A 19,510-nucleotide genomic window follows, 5' to 3' on the forward strand; every position below is an offset into this window, starting at 1 on the left:
CAATTTTTAAAATGTAAATTATTCCTTAAATCTTACTTTTGAAGTCTTCATTAATTGCCTTACAGGCCTCGCTTCACATTAATTATGCCTTTATACAACGTCCTCATGGAAAAAGTAATACATGTAAAGAATCTTTCCATATTAAATTGTCAGTGTTTTCCTCTCCCTTTTAGCTAATTGCTTCATTATGTACTTTTTAAATTGTTTTGTTCTGCACGGATTAATTTTGTACTTATCTTCACAAACCGTAAAACTTTTACAATGTATTGTTAAACTATGTATGTTGGGATGCTGTTTTATAATTACAGTAAACCACTCCAAGGCTTGTGTTACTAGGAGATAACATGGTTCCAGGGTCACTGAAGGCAAAGAGCTTCACTCAGTTGTTTCTCAAATGTATCCATCTCGCTGCTAGGCAAAGTGAAATAATTGATACTTAAGTCACTCTATTGCCAAATTTATGCCATAAATACGAAGCAGAAGAAATCATCTTTTATCCTGAAAGTGGGGTGGGAAACAAAGTGTATAACCAATGCAAATTACCAGAGGTTTAATGTTTGTGTGACAAGCTACTGTGACTGCTCATTTTTCATGCAGTTTTTTTAGACTTCTTTCCAATCCCTGGTGCCCTATGCCAGCGTCAGAAACTCTTGCATTAATGATAGATCTTGCACTACATCAGGGGACCCAGTCAGAACTGCAGTGAAGTGAAGGGTCTGTACAACTACACGAGATACTATATGATACCAGAGGTTACAGTACCACTTTTAGCTGCCCTTAAAGTATTAAACTTTGTGCTATCTTATGATAAGGCACTAATAAATTTGTCTCTCTCCTGTAACCACTGATTTGTGAGTATGTGTGTTGACTTCAGCTGAGTTATTTCTCTCCTTATCATTGCAAGCAGTAATTTCCTTTGTTGGAGCATCAAGATGTTAACATTATTGTCCATTTACAAACACGGGACCACACCGGTGCAGGCAATGCAAAAAGCCTCTAGTGGAAAGCTAAAATACATCTTGCTCTTTAATGTATGTTAAAGGGATGCTACACCACATATCTGCCGGTGTTACATTAATCATCGGCTTTCCTGTGGGAGCTTTGAATAACATGTTCTCTGCCCAGAAATAGTGTAAAAATGATTCACTGGCAAACTGGAAATGTTGTCTGTATGTATAATTATACATGCTGTAGCTGCAGGATACCTGCTGGGGCATTCATGGGCTAAACAGGGGAAAAACAATTATTCCACTGGAAGCTTGACACAAAAATAGAATAAACCATGGAGAGCAAACTGCTGCAGATGTCATGACTGACACAACTGGAGGCATGACAATGTGGAGGCAAGTTCTTTCTTTCTTTCTTTTTCAATAGAATCATTTCTTGTGGTAAAATGATAATCATATAGAAATGACAGCCCTTAAAATAGAGAATACTAGTCTCTGGTACCACTGGGCTTTAGAACATCAACGTAATGAAGTAGTTTCCTAAACCAATAGCATTTTAGAGATGATTTTTGCTTACATCAAGGTCTCAGTATCAATTATATACAAAGCCACTGTAGCCACGTAGATCACTAGTTCTGGCAGCACTCATGCTGCAAAACTAAACAATTTTCATAATTTTTGGCAAAATGTTTGCTTTAAAAAGTATTGAACGCTTTTCACAAGATCCTCAATTTTTGTCAGTTTCTCAACTTTCTCTCACGTGATTTAAAGTTAGTTAACAAAATTGTTTCTTGCTTCATGAAACCATGCTGACAAGAAATGACTGCTTTTCCATTCACAAAACTGGCAAGAAAGTAAAAATGTCATGTTCAGTTAACTTTTAACAGCTGAAATTAAGGAGAAACCAACATATTTAAAAAACAGAATTATATTCTACCTGAAAATCATTTTACCTCACACTGTTAAAAGTAACACTTCAGATTACTATCACAAAGAAATTGGAGAAGAGTAATTTTATCTGTTTTTCCCCCTCCAGTTATTTTGTGCATTTGACAGTGTTGTGTGTATAGTCCGTTTCACTGCAGTCTATGTGGGTCTTTCATGAATTTCTAAAATCAACTAAAAAAATACATGATTGTAAAACTACACCAAGTGACAGTGTCTGAAAGTGTGTGTGTATGACACTGACTTAGGACTCATTCCTACCCATTCTGCTGTGAGCAGGGCACTTCATGGCTGCAGAGAAAAGGGTAAGATTTGCCCATTGCAGACTAATCCTGAGGAGTGTAAGAGGGCTTTGTTCCACATGGAAATGACACAGAGCTGAGAGATAAATTTTCAGTTTGAACCAGCCACGGCTGCTAACACAAGACATGGGAAAAAGTAGCAGACATGGCTTGCCGATTCCCCACTAAACAGGGCTTTGGCTCACCACATACATACAGTACATGGAGACTCTGGTCACAGTACTTGCCCTGGTCTACTCACAGTCCTCCTTCCACAAGGAGCTGCCGAGACCCACCATGGCAATCTTCTCTATGGAATGGGCGGGTGCGAGGGGGGTGGTGGAATGGAGTCTCATTAATGCTGTCTTCTGTGCATCCACATAATCTAGCACCCTGTAACATTGAATTCTCCACATTTATAAGACTTACCAGGGAGAAGATGGCAATTCTGTTCAAGCATTATTGCAGGCAGGTGAGCCTGTAGAGTCATGTAGGCTTGCAGCACACAGGAGACTTCCTAGAGGAAGGAAGGAATGCTGCTTGGCATTCCATCTGTTCACTGTGTGAACACATTACAGCATGCAGAATAGGAACAGGCCACTGTGTATTTACTTTACTCACAACTTCCTGGCTATGGTAAACCATAGAGTAAACTCAGGAAGTTGGCTGGCTAACGAGCTCCGTCATATTGTATGATACGTGGTACACAATACCTCGGAACTTGGAAAGCCAGCTACCGGGTTTACTCAGGCATGCTTGGTAGCTGATTCTCCAAGGCTACATAGTAAAGCGTGCCACATGTCAGGATTAAGCCATATGCTGCTAAAAAGGAAAGTACAGATGAAAGATGAAACAGAGGACGCAATCTGCGCCCTGGTGTAGAGGTTATAATTTTAAAATAAAAATGTTATTTACTGTACTGATACTGTATCTATAAAATGCAAACTGCTGATGTTTCTGCTGAACAATTACAGCCTGCATTTAGTGATTCATTTTAGGCCCTGCAGTTAAAAGCAATCCAGAAAGTCTTGAAATTACTCTCTGGTGCTGCAGAGACAAGAAAATGTAGTTAGCCAGCCGGGAAAGACCATCTGGAGCTAAATCCTTCTCTGACCATAGTTTTCAGCATGCCTCTATCTAAAGAAAATTAAAGGCAGCTTTGTGGAGTAACACTGCAGTCTGTAGAGCTAGGGACTGCAACTAAATTACATGATTTCCCACAATATTCTGACAACAGCATTTTTTGTAGGCACCTGCATTTTGCCACGAGGTAGCACATGGCCTCAGGTCTGTACCGGGAGCAGTGGATTAAGTGAAGAGGCACACTTGCAAAGTCTACCATCTTCAGAAAGAATATTACATTCCTGGCAGCACTAATATTGCATTTTAAATGTATATTAATCCTGGTATTATCTGGGTTATGATAAGCCTAGTGAGGAGAGTCATTAATAAACTGCTCAGCTATCTGTCTATTACAGATGTTTTGATGCAGCTGGGAACTCAGATCAGAGTCAGAATAGAGCTGGACGAAGCAATATATGTTATGCTACCTTGCACATTGTGGCATGTCAAACATGAAAGTGTTTTATTTAGGTCAGGCTTCACTTCCCTGGAGACAGAAGAATAGATATTAAGAAATTAGAGCACTGTCGGGACTTATTCCAGTAATCCAGTATACTCCAAAATTTCAATTATGGTGGGGTGGGGATGTTGTGCATCTGTCTAGTCCTGTCTATCAAAGTGATTTTCAGCCGTTAACATCCACAAGGACTAAACAGACCGGACAGGCTAGTACATTACTTGAGAGCATTGGGGCCATATTCTGTCACACAAATTATCATCAAAGTCTCATAAGTACGACTGATCAAACTCTTTGCCCTCTCATAGAAACAATAACTCATTCAGTTAAAAATCAGTGTCACGAAGTTTAAAACTCAGCAAGCAACGTCGAGCTGAGAAATCTGGCTCTAGGAATGGACTCAGGCTCCCTCTCCTTAAGCGTGCAGAGACTGGCTTTATCAAAGGCAGGATGCTCACATCTCTCCTCTAGCACTCCCTGCCCGTGGGGGGGTAACATATCTTGGCAAGGGCCTTGCCTTCCCTTCTGTTGCAATAATGCTTTCTCTCTAACAAGTGGGAGGAAAAGATTATCAGAAAGTCAGAGGTGGAAAATGAGTGGTTTTGTAATATGTCTCAGTCTGAATGCATTACCTGAAGTTATTTTCTCATTATTTACAGAAATTCATCCTTGTCTTTATGCTAGTGTATATCTTTATTCCAGAGACCAGATAGCCACAAAACACAAACTTCAATATGTTCAGCTAACATTTCAGTAGCAGAGTTTGTAAATCTAATTTTGTAACGCAAATGGAACCTCTTTTTCATTTCTCCAACTATGTAACTCAGAATCGGTCTTTCACTTGTATCAAAAAACTGAGAGAATCTCTTAAATTGAGCAATGTTGCATTTTCAGGATGGTATTTATTCATGAGGAGAGGCAGAATGAGATACACAAATCACACAGAGTATTGCAAATGGTAAATAAATTAACAGTGTATGACGAAAGAGAAAATACGAGGAACTATGCAAACTCAGTACTCTATGAATATCTTAACTCCTCAGTAAAGGCAGAGGGGAGACAGCGGAAACATAGGGCAAATATGCTATCTCCAAAGTGAGCTCCCCAATTTAAATAAACAGATGAATCTAGGAGAACCTTCCCCATTAGATCTTTGAGAATCCTCACCTCCCTATAGCTGAGTGTTATAAGTGGGGCAAGGATGTTTTCTCCAAGCTTCATCATAGCATCTACCACTACCAGCTATGTGAAATGACATCATGTTTGTTTCCTCCCCTCCCCAACTACTGCTTTTCATCCCGTCCCTCCCGTATACAACCCATAGGTGTAGGATTCTATGGCTGGCTTGGTATATTACATAATGGCACAGACGGACAGCAGTTATATAGCTCCTTCACATACTACCTCTACTATCTGTTGTCTGCTTCTTCACCTATGATGTGGGGCAAGTCACATTTTATAAGAACAAACTATCAGGGCTTGTTGTTTGTTACATTTCTTACCCTGATCCCAAGCTCCACGTTCTCTCCTCCATAGACCTCCATGCCTTCATCTAGTAAGCCAATCTCTTGGAAGTACTCCCTGTCTACTATGAAGCATCCAATCAGTGCAGGGCTTCTGTACAACAGAACAACAGAAAACAACAGTCAGAGAGCACATAAGCTACTTCCTTTTTTATTGTCACTCAAACAGATTGTAGTTAGCGTCACTGGGCCATACTGGGTGTAAGACCGTGGACTGCAACGGAGTTACACCCAAGATGGATTTGGCCAATTTTGTCTTATTGTGCTATTTGTTTTTTAAACCAAATTGAAAGGTGCCAGACTGACAATGCTGAAAACTGAAGCCTTCAGTACAGGATGAGCAATAAGAGTGATGCTCCCCTGCAAAGTTTTGCCCATCGTGTCCCAGGTCCGTTTTGGAGAGACCGGCTCTTGTGGGCAGAGGGTTGCAGTGTCTCTATTGCAGCTCTTGGGTTCTCAACGTAGACTGCCAACAAGGGTACCAATTAGTGCAAATTTTGCCCTTGATGAAGGAATGCATTTAACCACATGCTTAAATCCATCCCCTAGTCAGGAAAGCATTTAAGTGTGTGCTGAACTTTAAGCTTAAATTAACTATCTGCTTAAGAGCTCTTAGTGAATATGGATGCTTTCTTGAGTCAGGGCCTTTTTTGGTGGCTTTTGTAATATGGACACAAGAAGTGAGTATGAGACAACTCACTCCTTTCACTGAAATGCTGTAAAATATGAATGTCTATCAGCCACTGCTAATCTGGGACAAATCTGAATCTGTGGCCTAGGGGTGAGAGTCTCCATATCACACTGAGTCACCCAGTCCTACTGATACTAATTTCCTACTACTTCAAAATCCTGAGACACTCAGTCTTACGAATGCTGAACCACGTTTAAAATGGTGAAGATTTGACTATACAGAGTATAATTTTCCCCGCTATGAGGGAAGGCGAATATAGAGTAATTAATTTAGTTTTTACAGTGTTTTTAGCTTACCTTGCATGCTGATAAAAACAAAAATGTCATTTTTGTCATAGTGTGAGCAGAAGGAGCACTGGGAACAACAGGATATTAATGAAAGGACACAGAGCAATGCAAGAGTATAGGGTAAATCATCCTGCATTTATCAGGAAGAGAACAATCAAGCTGTGTTAAATGCAGACATCTGCTTTTCATGTGATTATAGGATCGCTTAATCACAAAACTTAAAATTCTCTCCTTGTACAGATTTATATATTTGTGTGGTGTTATCCTACACTATTACTGTACCACTTCAACATAATGAGAAAATATTTGACGTATTTAGTAATGAGGAAAATATGAGACAACCTTATAGCATCTAAAAAAATAGTGCTGAATTTATCACAGAATAGGAAGGTCTCTGAATGTTTTTTTGAAGGAAAGAATCCCTTTGCCTTTGTTTTAATTCTGTTGTATTTTCACTATGTGCCTGAAGTAATAACGTATTGGTTACTGGGGGAATGGTCTAACTAAAGCTATCTATCCACATGCTGAACTTAATTTATTATTACATGACACTTTTGTACAATGTATCTCAAAAATAAACAATAATCCAGGAAAAGGGCCAGCTCTAACCTCATTTAAGGATTTTGCAAGGAGAAAATCTAAATGCCCATCATTGTAAAGTGAAATCTAATCCCTGTCCATCAGGAATCACGTAATTACTGGGCGAAGTGCAGAACCAGGACCAGTTCTTTGTTCTAAACTGCAATTATTTTATTTCAAAAAGTCAACAAGAAAATATTAAAAATAATATTTTTCACAGCTACAGGACCTTCCAGAGGTTCTCAAGCACTTTACCAACATTAATTAAGCTTTCCAGTATCCGTATGAGATGGATATTATTATCCCCACCTTATATACAAAGTCTGTGGCTGAGCTAGCATTCATATCCAGATCTCCTGACTCCTAGTCCTTTTTAAGGACCTCCTCTCACCTTCGTAAAGAGTGATGGCCAAGGAGATGGAGTGGGCGAATGCAGCCCTGAGCCAACAATTCCATCTGACAGCTCCAAAATAGAGCGGTCATCCAGAGAAGACAGGTCTGTGGGATCAAAGATAGCTCTCAGGTTGACAGGGTGAGAGAATGCAAGAGACACCTGCTGATGCCCCACCCCAGCACTTCCAAAGGTGCAATTTTTGTACTTCAGTTTCATCCACCTCGTCTCTTCCTGCAAAAGCTTTTGGGAAACCAGAAGGGAGGTCACAGTGAGCTCCTTGGGATCTGCATCGAAAGAAGAACTAGGATCTATGGAGAACTGCTTGGAGGTCATCAATCTTATTTACATGAGACAACGCTACCCTTGATACCATAGAGTAGACAGGGGTCCTCTTCTGCACCAGCTTAACAGTTCTCTAGATAGAATAGGCAGGTACAGAGCTAGGTCATACAAAAATAGGGGTTTTCACACATTCCTTGCTCCCACATCTATGGGCCAGATTTGTGTGTGATTATAACACATAATAGTACAACTATGTGATATAACTACAAGTGTAATGATCAGATTTTAATTCATCACTCTGACAGTTGTACCTTTTTGCAATACACTTGCAAACTGCATTGTCTTTCTGGATCATTACCATTAAATTAGCAGACGACATTTATAGACGGCAACACTGAATCAAGCATTCAAGTCTTCTCTTTTACTTTTTTATATTTGCTCTGACTTGTTACATAAAAATGAAGTACATGAGACTGTACAACTTTTTTGTGATTATCTAAGGGAGCAATGGTAAAAGTGGCAGAGAACAGTGAGAACATTTATTCTAATTTAACCATTGGTTTGTTTGATAAGCAGCTCCCTTGGTCCTTGTTAAAATAAAGTGCATGTAGCCAGCCAGCCCTTTGTTATTTGTTACATATAACAGCACTTTCCACAATTCCCAAACCCATGTCACAGGTGCATGTTACCTTATCGGAGCAGTTGAGTTTTCCAGCTTCCACCATGATTTTGGAGGATTCAGATATCGACACCACAGTTCCCAGTCAAACCCCTGCGCAGATAGGGGGTATTCCTCTATTTCAAAATTATCATATTTGATGTTATCAAATGATGGAGAAATTACCCTTTTTCTGTTTTCCTTTATCCTCGTGAGCACTGGTTCAGCCCTAGAGGAACAAATACTGAGATTGTTTCAACAGAAGCAAAACCCTTATGCCAACCATATCCTATATTCTATATTATCTGAAAGGCAAGCTCTGCAGTTGTTACTCACGCAAAACTCCCATTGACTGAAGTGTGGGTTTTCCTGAGTGAGGCTGCAGGATTTGGCCTGAAGTATACAGTGTAACTTTAAATCTAGCATGCCCTGGGTATTCCTTTCTAGTCTGTTGATGGAAGAAATTAGACCTTTCTTATCAGTTACCATTTACATCCGTGCTACCACATAAAGATGATGTCTCCAGGCCATCTCTATGATCAAGGACATCAAGAAGATCAGAGTTAATAACTGAAGTATCCCAGGGACAAAAACTTTTTTCCCTTTAAAGAGACCATCTTTTTATACAGAAGTAACACTGCAACTAAACATAAGTTGGACAACTGCATAATTAAATGCTCATGAGAGGTGCAGTAGTAATAGACCAGTCACTGAAGTTCCTCTCTTCCCCCCATTACCCTCCCTCTCAATAAACCTCATCTCTGACCTGCTGGGCCACCTGTAAATATGAAAAAAATATTCCAGCCCCAAGGATACTCTGCCCTTGATCTCTGGACAGCACCATCCAAGTCGTTCAAAGTCCATCAACAAAGGTATCAGAGCAAGTTGTGATAATAATTCTCTGATGTGGTCACTCTTCACTAGGAATCAGGCTAAAATCACCAACTAATTTCTCAGAGGCCACTGAAAAGCTTCAGATGCTAACAACTTTTGGTCACTATCAACATGGATTGAATTGGAATCAATGATCTCAAAGTGAAAGGCTTGGTATCCCACTCCTAACCCCTGAATCATCCACCCTCCTTTGCCCAGACATGTTTTATGCAATTTAGCTTCTAATTAAAATGATTCATTAAGGAGACCACCGTAACACCAGGAGCACATCTGAGATAGAGCCAAGACATCGTTATGTAATTTTTCTGTATCTTGTAAAGCCAGCCGCTGGCAGTTAAATATAAACAGCACAAGTCTTTCAGAAACTAGTATTGAGCTTGGCAGTCTATGTCATTTGTTATTCCTTTGCTGAAAATGAAAAATGTTTATATATTCAGTGCACATGAACTGGGTTAAACTTTAGATGTTTCCATCTCTCTCCCAGCTCCTGCCAAGCCCCCCTCTCCCACACACATGGCCATCCAAACTGCAGTTGCTCTGCCCTAAGCAATTAATAATGGGGTGATCCCAAAATACTGGTTTAGCCTGGAGGCTTAACTGGCTCAGGGCCCAATTGAGCAAGGTACTTTAGCAGATATGCAGGTGAGTGGCTTCAATGGAACTATTTAAATATGTAAAGTTACACGTACTTAAATATCTTGCTGAATTGGGGCATCTATCTGCTTTTCTTATACTGTTAATTATAATATCGTGCTGACAACAAAACCTTTCCCAGGGTTCTTCTGACATTTATAACTATTGTGAGCTTTTAAAACATTAAGATTTTTTTTTAAAGTTCAGTTAAATGCAATGGTGAAAGAAATACGAAGAATATTCTATGTTCAGATGAACAATACATGGAATTATCCTGGGAAGTACTGAGAAACCACAGGACCTCATCGGATCAGCTCAGCAACCCACAGAATCTGGCCCTAAATAATATAAAAAATTTGCATTACCCCCTTAATTTTGCATACAGAAAGTCAGGACTAAGTTTGCTACACATCTGACCTGTTCTACTGAGCTTCTCCATGCCTAAGTGATTATTTATCATCTGTGCGCTAGCTATTGATAAAAATCAAATGAAAATGGAAGAGAACAATAATATACTGTCCACATATAAATTTGATATGAATTTTAACCAGAGGCAATAAATCTCTAATTTGCTCCACTTGTCTAATTTAGTAACATGCATTTACCGGAATAACCACTACAGCAGACAATAACCCAGTTCTAACAAACGGAATCTTGATTATGACTATGTTGCATATTACAAACCATAAGCTTTTCATAATTATCTCTGTATTTAAATCTGTGTCAAAAGATCTTCATATAACTTCATCCCCCTATATGCTGGATATATATCATGCCATCATTTACAAATAATTGCAAGAAGCAGCAAGATACATACCATCCCACGCTGAATTCCACATGAGCATCAAAGAGCGCAACGACTGGTGCTGTGGCTGCTCTCCATCCGCTAACTCGAGACCGGATCAGCCCCTCTTGCTTGCTGTGTCGGACCACCTTGATGAATCCAGGCTTCCGCATATTCACCTCGTCAACATACTCCTTTAGTTTCTCCTTGAGTTCTTCTGTACACAGGGAAATAATGAAGAGTAAGAACAATAAAAAAATCTATTTATCTACCCATATATGTTAGGAAAAACATCAAGGAGGGCTAAATCTTGTCTTCTGGAGCACAAGAGATAAAGGAGGGTGGTAAGAAACCTCTTCCACAATGGAAACAGCAGACAACAAAACTCTGTTGCACTGAAGTGGTCCAGCTAGTCTGGCCTGAGATTAGAGGACATGATCAAACCCCTGGTGACTAGCATTTATACTGTCTTTCTCCATGATCAAAAGTCAGGGACTCACAAGAAGAGAGGACCAGCACAATGCATTTCCACAGCATGTCACTCCGCCAACTGCCTTGTGGGATCCTGCCCTCACCAGAGTCATTCCTGGAGTACCGGATTCACTATGCAGCCTCTCTGCTCCCCCTGCCTGCACCAGTAGGGGCAAAATTTGGCCACACAGTATATCAAATAAAGATATGAACATGGTGAGAGATTCACCCTTACATGGAGGGCCAGTACAAAGTCTATGCACTAGAGCCCTGTGCCGGACTATTTTTGTATCCTGCTCCCACTATTTTGGCAGTGGGTCCTGCGGGATCCCATTCCCTCTGTAGGGGTCTAAAACAGTCCCAGGCAGGGCTCTACTATGCACCATCTGAGCCTCAAAATATGGCTTAGGTGTTGCATAGGTCTTGTGCACTGGAGTGAGGATCTGTATACTGTGGCATTTTCCTCCAGTTATGGCTCGCCTGCAAATAAGAAAAAGAAATCATAGGTCACACTTTCCTCTTACATTTACAGTTCAGTAAAACATATTTAGGGTTTATTACACTAGAGATATTATTGTTATCTATTAGTGTAGTGCCTAGGAGCCCCAGACAAAAATGTAGGCCTCACTCTGCTACGCACTGTACATACACATAGTGAGACAGCCCCTACCACAAAAGACTTGCAATCTAAGGCAGGGATGGGCAAACTACTATGTCCAGCCCATCAGAACTTTTAACCTGGCCCTTGAGCTCCCGCTAAGGAATGGGGTCAGGGGCTTGCCACGCGGCTCCCGGAAGCAGCGGCATGTCTCCTCTCTGGCTCCTATGCATAGGGGCAGCGAGGGGGCTCTGCACGCTGCCCCTGTCCCAAGCACTGCCACCTGCAGCTCCCATTGGCTGGGAACCGCAGACAATGGGAACTGCAGGGGTGGCACCTGTGGACAGCGCAGCACACAGAGCCACGTGGACGGTGCTGCACCTCTGTGTAGGAGCTGGAGGAGGACATGTTGCTGCTTCTGAGAGCTGCAGGGGTAGCACCTGCGGACAGGGCAGCTTGCAGAACCGCCTGGCTGTGCCTCCGCGTAGGAGCCGGTGAGGGGGACATGCCTCTGCTTCTGGGGGCTGACTGAGGTAAGCGCTGCCCAGAGCCCGCACCCCTGAGCCCTCCCCCACCCCCGCCCCCCTCCTGCCCTCCAAACCCCTTGGCCCCAGCCCAGAGCACCCTTCTGCATCCCAAATCCCTCATCCCCAGCCCCACCCCAGAGCCTGCTCCCCCAGCCGGAGCATGCACCTTCCCCCTCCCCGGCACTGCAACCCCCAATTTCGTGAGCATTCATGGCCTGCCATACAATTTCTATACCCAGATGTGGCCCTCAGGCCAAAAAGTTTGCCCACCCCGATCTAAGGGCTTGTCTACTCGGGAAAGTTACTACACCATAAGCTAAGATGTGAATTTAAATCTCCAGTTATACCAGTGTAACCCCTCCATAGACATTCTTCTGGTATAAGAGGTGTTTTTTTTCTGGTTTAGCTCAAATCGTTTTGGCAGGGGTTTAAGCTAAACTGAAAAAAGCCTCTTCTATACTGGAATAAGAGCATCCATAGGGAGAGCTATACAGGCACAACTATATCTGGAGTGGTATAATTATATCACTGTAGCCGGTAAAACTTGCCTGCGTAGTCAAACTCTAAATAGACAAGACAGACGAAAAGGTAGGAATGTAAACAGAAGCATAAAACACTTAGAGAGGAAGTGTGTGCAACAGTTAAGCGCACGGTATTATCACCAAAACCTCATTTGCCATTGGATATTAATTAATGTGCCATAAAATGAAGCGTGAGCACATAAAACATCATATACAGGGCTATATTCACAATTGCTTGCATAAGCAAGTATTATGTTATTGCAGTAATGAACGAGGTAGTCGTTACACTATGTAAACTTCATATTTTAAAAATATGTCTGGAAAGAAAACCCAATTATTTCCCCATGAACTTTTATTTTTTAAACCAGTGTTTCAAAGAGGAAGGGGAGGAGGACAGAAAAAAAATTAACTATTGTGCTTCCCCCACACCTGCAGCTTTCTCTTTGCTCTGACAACACCTTTCTTTCTCTGCTCAAAAGGTTCTGCAATTTCTCCTCCTTGCTCAGCAAAACAAAGCAAGAATAGTGATCACAACAGAAAAGAATCATTTCCTAATTAAAAGATTATTCCTTTTTAACCAATAAGTACTGCAGCTTTGGCTCAAAGATGAGTGCATGCGACAATGCAATATGTGGAATGAAAACGTACAGCTGAAATGCACTCGTTCTCATTATTATTATTTATATGTGGCAGTGCTCAGAGTTCCCAGTGGTAATCAGGGCCCATTGTCCTAACCAATGTACAAATACAGAAGCATCTGTGGAGTAAAAGGAAAGATAGAAATGATGGTCTTATGGTTAAGGTGCTGGACCGGGACTCAGAAGATCTGCCAAACATTTCCTGTGAGACCCTGGGCAAGTCACTTAACACATCAGTGTCTCAGCTCCACATCTATAAAATGAGAATAATAAATACATCTTTTATCTTTCTAGTCTATTTGGATTGTAAACTCTTTGGGACAGGAACTGTCTTTTACTATGTTTCTGTACAGTGCCTAACACAATGGGATCATGAACTTAGGGCCTCTGGGTCCTATCATAATGATGCCCCTTGACTTGAGTAGTTAGCGAATATTTGGGGCCTTGCGAGGTTGTTTCCTTTAAGGGGAGAAATTCAGAATACAAGTTACTTATTTCTTTGGTACAATGTTGTTTATTGACAAAGAGTATCCATGAAGTTCTGCTTCCCTGAACACAGTAGAAACAAACAGCAGCAGGCAGTTTCTGTGCCCAGAAATCCAAGCCTGCTTTCCAGCCCATCCTGTACCCCAAGGAGCTCTGTCTCTGCTCCTTCTCAGGGCCACACATCACTGGCTTTCTCCTCCCTTTCTCATACTGATATACACAGACACATACAGCTCCACCAATCAGTCCCTGGGAAATCTGAGTTAGTTCTTGTCAGGCCTTCCGTGCTGGACTTAGAGTTGGGGTGACTTCTATTGTTTCAGCAATCACTAAACAAAGGAATATTTAATTGCTCTCTCAGTTAGCATGAATGAATGGTGGCTAACACACCGGTCAGCTTCAGTGACGTCTCTGACTGCCGATAGGTCAAACACACTTGCTGGCAGCCACCAACACCCCGCAGCACAACAGCAATACAAAATAATAAATACATAATCAAAAGAGCTCCCGTCGGTGTCTTGGTTTTTTGCCTCTATTATATTTTCATAAAGATGAAATGATACTGCTTCTAGCAGTAATTCTCTGCACCATCTCTCTTGCATTTAAGTATTATTTTGACTACATATACAATATATGTCTGGATTCCTTTCAGAGAAGTTAACATTAGACTGTGAAACAAGTTTAGTGATGAGGAAATAAAGTTATTTGTCTGTTTAAACGAACTTCCAAAGCAGCTAAAAAACACAACTCCCCAGAAATAAAGCTAAGGAGGAGGCGGGATTTCACACCACACTGTTGGGTAGCAGCGACTTGTCATTTTGCACACACTGGGCACGGCACTCCAAATCAAAAGCAAACCCTTTGAGCATTGTATGAATGAAAATTATTCAAATCTCTGTAATTATTCAAATACATTGATAGCTGGATCACTGTAGAGCACAAGAGAAAGTTCTAGTGGGAAAACATCCGCTCAACGTACAGCTGCAGTCAAAAAATGTTAGGAAGGGGATAGAAAATAAAACAGTAACCATCATAATGCCACTATATAAATCAATGGTACGCCCACATCTTGAATACCACATGCAGTTCTGGTCACCCCGTTTAAAAAAAAAGATGCTTTAGAATTAGAAAAAAGATACAAAGGGCAACAAAAAATATTAAGGGTATGGAACAACTTCCATATTAGGAGAGATTAGAAAGATTGGGACTTTTCAGCTTGGAAAAGAGACAACTAAGAGGGAATATAAGAGAGGTCTATAAAATCATGACTGGTGTTGAGAAAGTAAATAAGAAAGCATTATTTACTCCTTCACATAACTAAAGAATCAGGGTCACCCACTGAAATAATGAATAAGTGGCAGGTGTGACAGGGCCGGGCCAGATGGCTACAGGAGAGTAATAGAAGGCAGATATATTAGCCCCAGGTTAAGTAGGTCCCTCTTCCCTGGTAAGATAACAGGGAAGGTTCCAGAACAATCCAGAACCTTCTGGAGACAATTAAGACAGGCTGATTAGAACACTTGCAGCCAATCAAGAAGCTGCTACAATCAATTAAGGCAGGCTAATCAGGGCACCTGGGTTTTAAAAAGGAACTTCCTTCAGTTTGTGATGTGCATGTGAGGAGCTGGGAGCAAGAGGCGCTAGGAGCTGAGAGTGAGAACGTATACTGTTTGTTGGAGTACAAGCATTATCAGACACCAGGAGGAAGGTCCTATGGTGACGAGAAAGAAGTGTTGGGAGGAAGCCATGGGGAAGTAACCCAAGGAGTTGTAGCTGTCACACAGCTGTTCCAGGAGGCACTCTAGACAGCTGCATTCCACAGGGCCCTGGGCTGGAACCCGGAATAGAGGGTGGGCCCGGGTACCCCCAAACCTCCCAACTACTGGTCAGACACAGGAAGAGTTGACCTGGACTGTGGGTTCACAAAAACGGCCAACCTGAGGGCTGCCGGGAAGCTCGAAGGCGAGCAAATCCGCCAGTAAGCGCAAGACCCACCAAGGTAGAGGAGGAACTTTGTCACACAGGTTTAAAACAGACAAAAGGAAGTACCTCTTCACACAATACACAGTCAGCCTATAGAATTTGTTGTCGGGGAGGTTGTGAACAAAACTGTAATGAGGCTCAAAAAAAAGAACTAGATAAGTTCATGAAGCATAGGTCCATCAGTGGCTATTAGCTGGGAAGGTCAGGGATGCAGCCCCATGCTCTGGGTGGCCACAGCCTCTAACTGCCAAAGCTGGGACTGGACAAGAGGGGCTGGATCACTCAATGATTGCCTGTTCCATTCATTCCCTCTGAGTCATCTGGCTTTGGCCACTGTTGGAAGACAGTATACTGGACTAGATGGACTGGTCTGACCCAATATGGCCGTTTTTATGAGGAAAATAGGTCATTAATACATATTTGCATTTACACTGAGACTCACCAAGAGTGGAAGTGATAGCCTCTCCAGAACTTTCCCGTTCACGATCTCTGAACAGGATACTGGAGACATGAGAGACTGGAGATCAGTTTAGATCATTTGCTAGTTGACTAATTACTGATAAAGGAGATGAGCTCATTATATTCCAGAAATTTACCAGATTAGATAGATTATATCACTCCTAAAATATGACCCCGGACTATATAGCATTGAATCAGGACAACAGATCGTTATGCACATTACATACACAATGCCATTCTGCTTTAAATTAGATCAAATTTTTTATTGCAAACATCTGTACCTAACTTTGCAAAAGCAGGAAGTTATACTTGCTGTAACAATGCGGGGGGGCGATGAGGAGGATCTTCATAGCCTCACTGTAGAGTAGCGGGAGAGCAGATGCTGAGAAACATTGCACACAAAGGCAAAGATTTGAAAATCAATACCGTTGACAGAGTCATTGTTTACTCAGACTCCTTCCTTTTTCAGCCAACAGATAGTTTTGGGTGCTACCTTATATTGCTTCTACTGTTACTATTCTCCGACACCAATTTATCTTACATACTTTGGGGAAAACTGCAGTGAGGTTTGCAGCGGGAGCAGATGGAAAAGGAACAGCAGCAGAGCTATGTCTTTAAGTAGTCCTGCTAATGGAGGGCAAGATGGTTTGCAGAAGCCTGAACGCAACAGGACCCTTACACCACATTATTGCTGCTCCCAAAAGGATCGGTGTGCACTTAGGTTTGCCAGGCGTCTGGTTTTCAACCAGAATACCCAGTTGAAAAGGGACACTGGTGGCTCTGGTCAGCACAGCTGACCTGCCACTAAAAGTCCAGTTGGCCACAGCGGCTGGCTCTGCCTGGCTCCCGGAAGCAGCCAACATATCCCTCCAGTTCCTAGACCCGGGGTGGCCACAGGAGCTCCGCATGCTGCCCTTGCCCACCGCTGCCAATGGGAGCTGTTGAGGTGATGCCTGTTGATGGGGGCAACGCGCAGAGCCCCCTGGCTGCCCCGTGCCTAGGAGTTGGAGAGACATGCCAGTCGCTTCCGGGAGCCTCCTGAGGTAAGCGCCGGCCAGAGCCCGCCGGCCAGAGCCCGCACCCCCTCCCGTGACCCAACCCCCTGCCCCATCCCTGAGCCCCCTCCCACACCCAAACTCCCTCACAGAGTCTACACCCCACACCCCCTCCCACACTCCAACCCCCTGCCCCAGCCCTGAGTCCCCTCCCACACCCCAAACCCCTCATCCCTGGCCCCACACCTGACCCAGAGTCCCCTCTTGCACCCCAAATCCATCATCCCTGGCTGTACCCCAGACCCACACCCACAGCTGGAGCCCTCACCCCCTCCTGCACCCCAACCCCCTGCCCCAACCCCCACCTGGTGAAAATGAGCAAGTGGGGGGGGAGCAACAGAGGGAGGGGGGAGGAAGTGAACAGGAGGCAGGGCAAGGGTGTTCAGTTTTCTGCAATCAGAAAGTTGGCAACCCTATGTACATCCACCTCACAGCTGCTCTTGAATGTGAATGGAGGGAAAGGTGCACAGAGGGAGAGCCCAGTTGTGCCCCACCAACTAGCATATTATATATTCTCCTAATGGAGGAGTTCTTCTTGGATCATTAGCAAGAATTCCAATCTAGAGCCTGATCCTGCACAACTGGGAATTTTGCCATTGGACTTCAATGGGGAGAGATCAGCCCCTAATACTCACGGAAATACTTGGCCCATAGGCAGCCATGCTCCTGCATATCCTGTGCAGCATCCACAAAAGACAAGATCGCATTTTGCCCTTAGGCCTTTTCCTGCCATTGTTGTTTAAATAAAACTTTCAATGGTTTCAGTGGGGGCTTTGCACCCAGAAAGATGGCTGGATGCAATTTTTCCTTGATTAATAGACTAGGATTTGTGCTAAAACTGCTAAGATTCACCTTTCTTTCCCAAAATGAAAATAATTTCTTGTCAGGAATGTAGTACCTCAACTCTGATAAAGGGAACAGCAGCCTAGGACATTTAAACAAAGAAAATCACTTAAATCAACATTTTCTACAGAACATAAATATGCCCTACTGGGATATTCAGTATCCAATTTCTCATGCAGTCCTAACCTGCCTACCACTAAATTTTACAAGACAGCTTTGTTTTCAATTGCCTTTGACATTTTCAGAGCACTGTGCCCAACTGGACTGGAAGAAAGGATTCTACCCCTACAAACAATTATTGTTTCAAACTGATGCTACCAATGACCTTCACCAGCACATTTTTCAACCCATATTTTTTCATATAATGAAAATTACATGAATAATAAATCCAAAACACCCTTCTTCATTAATTATTGTGCTTCAATGCCTTCTGCCCCCATAGGAAAAACAATAAGAACGAACTAATGTGTCATTTTCAATATACAGAAGATTCTGTTTCCGTTTATGGCAACAAATAGCTTATAAAGACAGATGTGCTTGTCTTTCAACATGGAATATCTGAAATAAGAACTTCATTTGGCTAAACTGAATGAGTCTGCATGGTTAGATAGAGCTAACACCACACATATGGACAGGGGACTACTGCAGGTGCAGCACTTGCAAGCCGCATGAATTCTGCGTAGTTAAAGGAGGCAGAGAGGTATGTAGCGTCTATGCAGGACTAGGACATTGCTAGTCAGAGCAGATGTGTAAGGAGTAATTTATATTTTATTCTGAAATGTCTCTATGTACATTTAAAAAAACCAAAACCAAACCCCTAACCCCCAAGGATTATCCCTGCAGGGATCTCTCCATTCCAGCTTTGCAAGGCGCAAGACAGGATCAGGTCATGCACATGTTCTCCCCCTTTTAGGGCTCCATGCGGGGCCCACAGAAGACTGGGCAGGCTGGAGGCTAGGTGTGGGTAGAGCCAGGGGAGGCACACCATCCTTACCTTCAATCCCACAGAGATTAATTGGGATTATATTACAGGTTCAGTGAAGTCCCCTTCACAGCAGGGAATCTTCCCTTAAGGAGGTGGGCCCTACGGCACCTGTGGCTTGGGACGGTTCCTTGGGACAGTTCCTTGTAGTACACCTACATCTACTAGGGCAGAGGTGGGAAAACTATGGGCTGGGGGCTGCATCCGGCCCTTCAGACGTGTTAATCTGGTCCTCGAGCTCCTGCCAGGAAGTGGGGTCCAGGGCTTGCCCAACTCCACATGTGTTCCCTGAAGTAGGAGCTGGAGGGGGGACATGCTGCTAAGTGTAGGGACAGCCAGGGGGCTCCGCATGATGCCCCCAACCCAACCACAGCCAATGGGAGCTGCAGGGGCGGTGCCTGCGGATGGGCATCTGGCCGCACCTCCACGTAGGAGCCAGAGGGGGGACATGCTGTTGCTTCCGAGAGCTG

At 42.8% G+C, this 19,510-nt stretch overlaps 1 protein-coding gene across 3 annotated transcripts in view; it reads right to left on the reverse strand.

Moving 5' to 3' along the window:
- Positions 1–19,510, reverse strand: part of GALNT18 (polypeptide N-acetylgalactosaminyltransferase 18) — a 389,415-nt gene that overhangs the window by 112,996 nt on the left and 256,909 nt on the right. For all 3 annotated transcript variants that reach the window (XM_073347598.1, XM_073347597.2, XM_073347599.2), the window contains exons 4-6: positions 10,511–10,694; positions 8,198–8,395; positions 5,255–5,369 (exon numbers count right to left, since the gene is read on the reverse strand). In XM_073347598.1, coding sequence (XP_073203699.1) covers positions 5,255–5,369; positions 8,198–8,395; positions 10,511–10,694 — 497 coding nt within the window. The remainder of the gene's footprint in view (positions 1–5,254; positions 5,370–8,197; positions 8,396–10,510; positions 10,695–19,510) is intronic.

Source organism: Lepidochelys kempii, chromosome 6, assembly GCF_965140285.1.
Source record: "Lepidochelys kempii isolate rLepKem1 chromosome 6, rLepKem1.hap1, whole genome shotgun sequence".
Classification (NCBI taxonomy): Eukaryota; Metazoa; Chordata; order Testudines; family Cheloniidae; genus Lepidochelys; species Lepidochelys kempii.